Source organism: Malaclemys terrapin, chromosome 2, assembly GCF_027887155.1.
Source record: "Malaclemys terrapin pileata isolate rMalTer1 chromosome 2, rMalTer1.hap1, whole genome shotgun sequence".
Lineage (NCBI taxonomy): Eukaryota > Metazoa > Chordata > Testudines > Emydidae > Malaclemys > Malaclemys terrapin.
Window position 1 is genome coordinate 247,677,072 of NC_071506.1, and position 10,959 is coordinate 247,688,030.

A 10,959-nucleotide genomic window follows, 5' to 3' on the forward strand; every position below is an offset into this window, starting at 1 on the left:
TTTCTATCATCACATTTCATTATTTTATTTTAAAATCATAGAGCTAACTATAACAGGACCGCTTGGAAATAGTGACCATAATATAATAACATTTAACATTCCTGTGGTGGGAAGAACATCTCAACAGCCCAACACCGTGGCATTTAATTTCAGAAAGGGGAACTATGCAAAAATGAGGTTAGTTAAACAGAAATTAAAAGGTACAGTGACTATAGTGAAATCCCTGCAAGCTGCATGGACACTTTTCAAAGACACCATAATAGAGGCCCAACTTAAATGTATACCCCAAATTAAAAAACATAGTAAAAGAACTAAAAAAGAGCCACCGGGGCTTAACAACCATGTAAAAGAAGCAGTGAGAGATAAAAAGGCATCTTTTAAAACGTGGAAGTCAAATCCTAGTGAGGTAAATAGAAAGGAGCATAAACACTGCCAAATTAAGTGTAAAAATGTAATAAGAAAAGGCAGAAAGGAGTTTGAAGAACAGCTAGCCAAAAACTCAAAAGGTAATAACAAAATGTTTTAAAATACACCTCTACCCCGATATAACGTGACCCGATATAACACGAATTCGGATATAATGCGGTAAAGCAGTGCTCCAGGGGGGGAGGGGCTGTGCGCTGAAGCAGATCGAAGCAAGTTCAATATAATGCAGTTTCACCTATAACATGGTAAGATTTATTGGTTCCTGAGGACAGCGTTATATCGGGGTAGAGGTGTACATCAGAACCAGGAAGCCTGCTAAACAACCAGTGGGCCCCCTGGATGATCCAGATACAAAAGGAACACTTAAAGACAATAAAGTCATTGCGGAGAAACTAAATTAATTCTTTGCCTCAGTCTTCATGGCTGAGGATGTTAGGAAGATTCCCAACCCTGAGCCGTCCTTTGTAGGTGACAAATCTGAGGAATTGTCACAGATTGATTTGTCACTAGAGGAGGTTTTGGAATTAATTGATAAACTTAGCAGCAACAAGTCACCGGGACCAAATGGCATTCATCCAAGAGTTCGGAAAGAACTCAAATGTGAAATTGCGGAACTGTTAACTATGGTTTGTAACCTGTCCTTTAAATCAGCTTCTGTACCCAATGAGTGGAAGATAGCTAATGTAACGCCAATATTTAAAAAGGGCTATAAAGGTGATCCTGGCAATTACAGACTGGTAAGTCTAACGTCCGTACCGGGCAAATTAGTTGAAACAATAGTAAAGAATAAAATTGTCGGACACATAGAAGAACATAAATTGTTGGGCAAAAGTCAACATGATTTCTGTAAAGGGAAATCGTGTCTTACTAATTTATTAGAAAGCAACAGAGGGTCCTGTGGCACCTTTGAGACTAACAGAAGTACTGGGAGCATAAGCTTTCGTGGGTAAGAACCTCACTTCTTCAGATGCATCTGAAGAAGTGAGGTTCTTACCCACGAAAGCTTATGCTCCCAGTACTTCTGTTAGTCTCAAAGGTGCCACAGGACCCTCTGTTGCTTTTTACAGATTCAGACTAACACGGCTACCCCTCTGATACTTAATCTATTAGAGTTCTTTGAAGGGGTCAACAAACATGTGGACAAGGGGATCCAGTGGACATAGTGTACTTAGATTTCCAGAAAGCCTTTGACAAGGTCCCTCACCAATGGCTCTTACGTAAATTAAGTTGTCAAGGAATAAAAGGGAAGGTCCTTTCATGGATTGAGAACTGGTTAAAAGCCAGGGAACAAAGGGTAGGAATAAATGGTAAATTTTCAGAATGGACAGGGGTAACTAGTGGTGTTCCTCAAGGGTCAGTCCTAGGACCAATCCTATTCAACTTATTTATAGATAATCTGGAGAAAGGGGTAAACAGTGAGGTGGCAAAGTTTGCAGACAATATTAAACTGCTCAAGATAGTTAAGACCAAAGCAGACTGTGAAGAATTTCAAAAAGATCTCACAAAACTAAGTGATTGGGCAACAAAATGGCAAATGAAATTTAATGTGGATAAATGTAAAGTAATGCACATTGGAAAAAATAACCCCAACTATACATACAATATGATGGGGGCTAATTTAGCTACAACTAATCAGAAAAGCGATCTTGGAGTCATCATGGATAGTTCTTTGAAGACGACCACGCAATGTGCAGCAGCAGTCAAAAAAGCAAACAGGATGTTAGGAATCATTTAAAAAGGGATAGAGAATAAGACGGAGAATATCTTATTGCCCTTATATAAATCCATGGTACGCCCACATCTTAAATACTGCGTACAGATGTGGTCTCCTCATCTCAAAAAAGATATACTGGCATTAGAAAAGGTTCAGAAAAGGGCAACTAAAATGATTAGGGGGTTGGAACCGGTCCCATATGAGGAGAGATTAAAGAGGCTAGGACTTTTCAGATTGGAAAAGAGGAGACCAAGGGGGGATATGATAAAGATATATAAAATCATGAATGGTGTGGAGAAAGTGAATAAGGAAAAGTTATTTACTTGTTCCCATAATATAAGAACTAGGGGTTACCAAATGAAATTAATGGGCAGCAGGTTTAAAACACACAGCGCACAGTCAACCTGTGGAACTCCTTGCCTGAGGAGGTTGTGAAGGCTAGGACCATAACAGTGTAACAGGGTTTAAAAAAGAACTAGATAAATTCATGGAGGTTAAGTTCATTAATGGCTATTAGCCAGGATGGGTAAGGAATGGTGTCCCTAACCTCTGTTTGTCAGAGGGTGGTGATGGATAGCAGGAGAGAGATCACTTGATCATTACCTGTTAGGTTCACTCCCTCTGGGGCACCTGGCATTGGCCACTGTCGGTAGACAGGATACTGGACTGGATGGCCCTTTGGTCTGACCCAGTATGGCCATTCTTATGTTTTTATGTTCTTTAATCATAAATTGAATACCTCAATTTTTGTCCGAAACCATTTCAGAGTTCCATTTAGAAACAGGAGCACACACACAAAAATTCCCAAACTGTGGGTATATCATAGTATCTATCAACAGGTGGGGCATGGTCCAAAAGTGGGTTGCACCCATTGCCTGAAAGCTGCAAAATCCCTCATCAATAGGACCCACCAGTAATCTAGGGAGGGAAAGGAAGAAGCAGCTCTCTCCTTTCTTCTTCCTAATGCTGTTGCCTGTGCCATGCTCCTTCAGCTCTCACCCGCCAACCAATCCAAGAGTAGCTCCTCAACCTCCACAACTCTCCATTCCAGGGTAGGGAAAGGGAAAGTGATGCTTCAAGGGGTGGTGGGACCATCTGCTGAGCTTCCCAACATCCAGAGCTGCATGCTGCACAGACTAGGGTAAGGAGGGAGAAGTTACCCCAGCCTGAGGGAATGAGCCCCTTCATTCCTAACCCTCATCAAGGCCCTCTTCACCCCAACACTTCTGGATCTCTAGCCCACAAAATTCCGCACAAACCAAATCCCATAACCATTTGCTGCAGGGGGTGTGGCCTCAACTGGAAAAGGCGTGGCCTCAACTGGAAGAGGCTGGGACTTTAAATACCCAGGCCCTCTAAATCAAGATTTAAAGGCCCAGGGGCTCCGGCTGCGGCTGGGAGCCCAGGGGCCTTTAAATCACACCCGGAGATGCAGAGGCAGCTAGGTGTCCCAGGGCTCAAGGACGATTTAAAGGGCCCAGGACTCCAGCCTCCGCTACCTCAGCAGAGCCCCTGGCCCTTTAAAGCGCCACCCGAGCCCCGCTGCCGGACCCCAGGGTAGCTGCGGCAGGGCTCCGGCAGCGCTGTAAAGGGACCGGGGCTCTGGCTCCTGTGGGGAGCCCCAGGCCCTTTAAATCACCGCTGGAGCCCTGCCACCGCTACCCCAGGGCTCTGGCAGCTGGGCTCGGGCAGCGAGTTAAAGGGCCCAGGGCTCTGGCTGCTGCGGGGAGCCCTGGGCCCTTTAAATCGCCAGCTTGGGGAAGCCGGTCTGGTCTGGCACAGTGTACTGGCTCTTGCCGGTATGCCATACTGGACCGGACCAGCTTACTTTCACCTCTGGTTCCATGACACTATTTTGGCTCACTTGCCAAACAAGAATGACAACCATCGGTATATATTGTCTATAAAAATATGCTTCCCCAATAACTTCAAAATAATACTCTGTGTGATGTAACCTAAAGTTTTCAAATTATGTTTACAGTGAAATCCATGTCTTTATTTTCGATTACATCACTTAGGATCCAAACTATGCCCTCCCCTACCACACTCTGTATTCTTTATTCATACACCCGCCTACACACTATTAACTGCAGGGGCATTTATGTATTACAGAACCTTGTACTGTATCAAAAGCCATAACCTGAGACTGGTTTCTGTGGCAGGATACAACTTATTTGTTTCCTAATGTTTTGCAGGTGCTACTTTGGTTTCAATAGAAGATTTAGCTGAATCCAAATTTCTAGCAGACATTATAGAGCCACATAAAGGAGAGACAAGTGGGTTTTGGACAGGAATATATAGAAACGTTGATGGTAATTATTTTAGTTTTGATGTTTAATCATATATATTCTGTATTCAATAGACTGAAAGCTGATTAAAATATGTCATAACTTAGGCTGTAATGAATAGAAAATAGAAATTCATCTAGAAAGATTACTAAGCAGTAACAAAAAACAAATTAGACCTATGGTATCTTAATCTGAAAATCTTACTTGGAGTTGTTGGTTTCATCTAGCAAAAGTATGTCCTGTGAAATATTGTAAAAGAGAGAGATTTCTGACTCTTTGGTTTGGTTTCAGTTTTAGGGCCCAAGCATGTAATAAGATCCAAATGGGTGGACCCTTATGCCTGCATGGAGACCTAAGGAATTCAATGGCCTTATGCTTATTAGCTACGTTTTGTAATAAGCATCTGAACAGCGTAACAGGATAGATTCTCATACACCTCCTGAGATGCACAACATAGTAGGTGCAGTTCATGGGAAGAGGGGACAAAGGTGCCTTTGCACTGCCCATATTCTTGGCTGTTACGGGGGCCAAAATGAGAGCTGTCCATAGAGGTCTCTCGCAGATGCCTATGGACTGTACTGCAGTCCAGAATTCACATAGCACCAAGTGCTGTCGCATGCCCTCTCCCATCCCTTTGAATATCTCCTTATTCTCCCATCACTACTTCCACCATGGCCCCTACTGCTGGCCTGCAAGGGGGCAGCATATCACATCTTGCATCGCCCTACACTGCTCCTGTGCCAGGGAAATTCTGCCCATCCTCTTGCAGCTCCTTTACACCTCACTTGACTCATGTGCAAGGAGCAGAGCCAGGGCCAAATTTGGCCCCATAGAGTCTTTTTTCTTGCTGTCCTGACCTGTGCCTAAGTTCAGAAAACAATGTGAACCTGGCTAGAGGATGTCGTCTTTCCGCAGCTGCTGACTAGTTAATCAGTACTGGTCATAAGCTATAAGGAAAGAATTAGATTTAATGTTACCAGGAAAACAGGATTTTTGGAGAACAAAGAAAGAGAATGTTGGAATGGAAGGGAGCAAAATTAGCCTCAGTCTAATGTAATCAGAAGGTTTTCTCTCCCCTCCTCCCCCCCCCCCCATACTGCCAGTGTCTTTAAGATCTTTGAGAAACTATGATGAAAATTTTCAAACCAGGGTACCCAAAGTGAAGTATGTGTTTATATTTAAGCACTTCAGCAAAATCACCTTTCTTTTCAGTGGGAGTTACCGACATATGACTTTAGGTACTTAAATAAAAGTTGCCTGACTTTGTGGATTTAGGTGCCTAATCCCCAAGTTTGAAACTTTTGTCCCATATACCTGAGAAATATGGGCTTATATCACGAAAAACTAGGAAAATGTAATTCTCCATATCTAAGAATCATAATTTGCAAAGATAATGGCAGTATTTCCTTTGGAAAAGCATAAAGGGAAGTAAAAATCTATTTGCATGTCATTAAATAAGCACCATGAAGATTTTTTTTAAATTTTCCTTTTAGAAACTAAGAAAATTAAATATAAATTCAGACTGACACATATTAACCAAGATTGTCTATAGTGAATTATCTCTACCCTTTTAATCCATTTTGTCATTAGGGTTGTGGTTATGGCTAGACAAAACTGCAGTAGATTTTGTCAACTGGAATAAAGGACAGCCTTCAAGTAATCAGTTTGAGTACTGTGTGGAAATGTCTGCATCCTCTGGGTACTGGAATACCATTCCCTGCTCTTCCCAAAAGGGGTCCATTTGTAAGAAACCAAAGAGTAAGTGATATGTTAAATCCTGTGATTTGATGTTGATGGTTTTATTTTAGTAGTAATGCCACAGTACATATACTACAAAATACATACTGTTTGTGCTGTGTGAAGTACAGTGTGTCCACATTTCTCCTTTGCTGTTTGTGATTACAACATAAAGCCAAAAATGTCTGAACATTCACATAAGGTAAATACCACAGATTAAAGGCCCTACTCACAAATATCATGTGTAAATATAATCTAGAACCAGTTTTTCTGCATTTCACATTCAAATATCGAAAACCTCAGCTCATGCTCTGTGACTCCGTCCATACTTAGAATGCAAGGGTACAATTTGCTCTAACATGCTGAGGTGATAAATGGGAGGGGAAAGCAAAACTTAAGAAAGAGCAAGTAACAAAATGTATATGAGATTTTAAAAAAATATTATAAATTTTACGAAGTTTAATGGGCCAGTTGAGTATCCCTCCCCAATTCTTGTGCAAATTTAATGTATGCCTCATATGGCTTACCCAAAACTAACTGCATGTAACTTCACTGGCTTTCCTTCCAGGCTTTCCCTCCACCTACAGCTGTAGATGTTCCGATATCTTATTTATTACCTAGTATCAGTGACTACTGCATAGGCACATAAGTAATATCAAGATTTGGGTACCCTCCATGATGTACTTCATACAGTTTCAGACTTTCCCACATAGTTGCACTCTGGGAGCACAGACCAAAGAATGTTCAAATAATAACTCAGGGTGTTACTGAATTTGAAAATTCTTTAAACATTTCTGCATTTTTTTCTTTCCTTTTCCAACCGCCTTTAATTTTTTTTTGCCTTTGGAGAACAAGAATTGCATTTAAGTGATTTTCTTTTCTTCCTCTTGCCATGTGAAGATACATGGTGTACTGTGTTCCAGGGGTGGGGAGGAAGGCCAATTCCGGTTAAGCAATCACTAAATTGGATATTCATCCAGAACTCAAATAGAAATCTTTTAAAAGCTAGAAAAAATGTTTTGGTTAGCATTTATCTTATTTCTGTGCACCATCTGCCTTTGTCAGGAAGCAGATATATTAAAATATCATGAGCTATGCTACTCTTGTGGTATTTCTGACTCAACTCAAACAGCAAGTTCTAGAAATATGATACAAAAGCTTGATTTCCTGTCCAATTTTGCAACCTACACAGATTGGTATAAGTTCTACATTTTGTGAAGTTCACCTATTGTTAGTCTCTTCTCCTAAGTGGGTGCAATTGCCCCAGACATCAGCTTTTCATGCAAGCGGTAGCATTAGGGCCTTCCAGATGAGTGAGTGCTTGATTTGCGACAATTCTCCTATATCTTAGATCATGAGTTCATAGCATTATAGACCAATAAAGGCTTACGTTTTGTTGCCAAATATATTGGAAAGTACTAAGTCAGTGCTGACACCTGGTTAGTACTTGTGGGACTGATTGTCTCCAGCCCCTATGTGGAAGCACAATGTGGGGTGAACGTGCAAGGAGCCTTCCTAACTTTTTGTTCCCCAAAACAGGGCCCAGCCACAACTGAGACTAGTGTGACCAGATGTCCTGATTTTATAGTGACAGTCCCGATTTTGGGGTCTTTTTCTTACATAGGCTCCTATTACTCCCCACCCCCATCCCAATTTTTTACATTTGGTGTCTGGTCACCCTAACTGAGACAGAAAGGGAGCATAGCTGTGGTCACATGGTGGTATAGTAGGCACATTCCCTCTGCTCTCCTGTATGCACTGGAAGGCACTATGCCTCCCTCCAGCATGACGTTTTCGGGTGCTCCTGTTGGAGATGTGCAAATCTGTATTGCCTCCTGCTCAGGACTGTGTCTGAAAGATACAGTCTGCCTTTTAATAGCAGTGAAATCCCATTGCCCATATTTGAAATCTGCACTTGAGTTCATAATCATCCAGTTGCCATTTAAGTATTGGTAAGTGGTATTAATTTTAAAAGCCTTGCAGACAGCACACTCATTGTACAGCACAGAGAAATAGCATAAGACAACTGAGCTGGTACAAATCAAGTGTTTGAGAACTGAACCCTGTAGATGCAGAATATGAGAGCTTCAAATACTGGAGCATGTTAAACTAAAACCTACTATGTCTTGAATAGGCTGTGTACAGTACAGAAAATTAGGGCATTTTTTCATGATTTGAACATGTTAGGCCAGATTCTCTCCTGTACTGAGATCTCTTCAGTACAAGAGATTTGGGGCCATCAGGGAGCCAGCTATGCCAGGGCTGAGTGGGCAGTTGGTATAGGAGCCAGCTCTGGAGTCTTTGCATCAGCAGAGCTCTCCCACAGAGAGAATTCTCAGCTAGGAAACCGTGGCCAGATCTAGTATCTTTGCACTGCCTGAGAGGTACAACAGGGAAAGTGGTCAGAATAGTGGGGGTGGGAGACTGGCCATTCTTTCAGAGTGGCAGCCATGTTAGTCTGTATCAGCAAAAACAATGAAGAGTACTTGTGGCTCCTTAGACACTAACAGATTTATTTGGGCATAAACTTTCGTGGGCTAAAACCCACTTCATCAGATGCATCTGATGCCCAAATAAATTTGTTAGTCTCTAAGGTGCCACAAGTACTCCTCGTTGTTTTTGGCCATTCTTTGTGGATTATCATTAAATGAGCTATATAACATAACTGGTGCATCACACGTTTTAAGTAATTCCCAAACCTTTTTGGCAGAATGACAACTGCAAATATCTGTGTTCACATTAGGCCATTAGGCCACATTAGGTCATTAGGCACATGTTTCACTGTGAGCATGTGAGTAATGCCATTGAAGTCAATGGGACTACTCACATGCTTAAGTACCTTCATGAATCAGGGTCTCACTGTATTTGGACGTTATTTGATTATTAATCAAGAAGCAAGTACAGTAAGAAATTTTATTCACTGAAGTGTTTGGGTTCTGCTACAATGAATGTCAAGTTAAAGTGGGTATCACATTTTTCAGCTTTGTTAGTTTCATTTAGCAAATGCATCTACAATAAATGAATAAAGCGGTATGACTAAAGCAGTAATTGTTTGTACAGTGTATGCTTCACCGCATATATCATTTTAAGGGTAAAATGCAGATGTTTGCAGATTTTGACTATATGTGAGGTTATTTGTTTTTGTTTTTGCAAGTGATTGAAGCTCAACCAAGTGAGAATCTAATAATTAAGAAAGGTAGGACTATTTTCCTCACAAATAACTTCAAAGATAAATCCACATAAGTTCATAACTGTTATTTATTGTGTTTTCTGACATAATTACTATAAAATGCATGTCGGTGTCCTAAAATATCCATATATCTCGTTCATGTCCAAGGGCAGGACTCTCTCCCTCCTTAAGTGGGAGTGAGTTTTGAATAACATTGAGGGGTAAGGTTATTCTTTTTCCATATTCTCCTTTCCATGGTGTCACTTCTTTACAGTCAAAAAATATCTCTGCAAACTGACAATATATTCAAACATAAAATACTGCCTTTCTGCTCCCCTGATCCTGGGCCAGCCAGGGGCTAAATGACCCTCAGATTACCCTTAGGCTATAGGCACCTATAAGGACTGTGGCACAGCCTGGGGATCAAGGAAAGTTCCAGGTGCTCTGCCCTTCAGCCTGCCCTCTCCCCTCCCCAATATGCCCCTATGTGGAGGCCTCACAGGTGTAAATCAGCGATTTGACCAAATGCTCCCTACTCTCTGAGCTACACTCAACATAGGACTGTAGGTGGGGTCAAGGGGGTGGGGGAAGGAAGGTGACTTTAAGTTCATTCCCAGCATGACTTAGAGCTACCTATGACCCCAGGAGGCTGTTGTGCCATCTCAGGATAGCTGAAGTGCATTGGCACCCTGACTGTTTCCTCTTTATCTCAGCCATTTTCTCCATGCTCAGGGATGGGAAGGGATTGACCTAGAGACAGTATGCTAGACTGAGAAAATTCTAGGCTGTGGAAATCATCAGTAGACTGGCTGAGCTAGCTTTCTGGTCTTTTTCTGCTGCCTGAACAGTGCACAGGGGTCATAGAATGGTTGAGGGTTCTTCGAAAGCAATTAACTCCTGATTTACATCAGTGTGAGTGAGAAGAGACTCAAGCCAATGTTTTTTCTCTAGTCTGCTGCCTAATATCTATCATAACAATTGTCTCTCTAGTAATTATTTTTCATTTATTTTCAGAAGCACCTGCCCACAGCACAGTTTGGATTCTAATTATTCTGGTCCTTATTCTACTAGGAGCAGGACTCACTGCCTATTTCTTATTCAGGAAAAAAAGACAAAATAAACTACAAACAGATGCCAGCTTCAATAATGTGCTATTAGAACACAGAGATACTGTAACCGGAGAGAGTGATACAAAGGATTCTGTGGACAAGAAAGATCAAAATGAACACACTGTCATCTAGTGTGATAAAATAACTGAATTGCATGTCTGATTTTGAGAAAAAATGATGTAATTGGAATGAATGAAATCTTAACCAAATTTGCATTCTCCTAGTACACTGTTTTGAGCTCTGCATGTATACCTACTAGCAGAGGCAATTATCCCTTTTATAATGTTGAAAATGTCCTAGAACAATTTCACAGGAGGAGACTTGAACAGCATGGCTAACTAACAAGTATTGCAAATAGACAACTGAAGAAAACTAAAATGAAACATGTAGCAGTGTGAATTAACACTCAGGCATCTTTGGGTTTTAGAGTCTTGCATTGCCATAACCCATAAAGTGTCGAGACAGCTGAATAGTGAGAATTGTCTCAGCAAAGCAGGTATCCTATAAATATCACTC

The 10,959-nt window shown here is 41.4% G+C and overlaps 1 protein-coding gene across 3 annotated transcripts in view; it reads left to right on the forward strand.

Annotated features, from left to right (window-relative positions):
• Window positions 1-10,959, forward strand: part of LOC128832916 (macrophage mannose receptor 1-like) — a 53,519-nt gene extending 42,560 nt beyond the window's left edge. For 2 of the 3 annotated variants that reach the window (XM_054020621.1, XM_054020624.1), the window contains 4 exons: window positions 4,336-4,452; window positions 6,019-6,186; window positions 9,320-9,361; window positions 10,349-10,959. In XM_054020621.1, the coding sequence (XP_053876596.1) occupies window positions 4,336-4,452; window positions 6,019-6,186; window positions 9,320-9,361; window positions 10,349-10,575 (554 nt within the window). In that variant the 3' untranslated portion in view covers window positions 10,576-10,959. The remainder of the gene's footprint in view (window positions 1-4,335; window positions 4,453-6,018; window positions 6,187-9,319; window positions 9,362-10,348) is intronic. The other variant, XM_054020622.1, reaches the window with a different exon arrangement.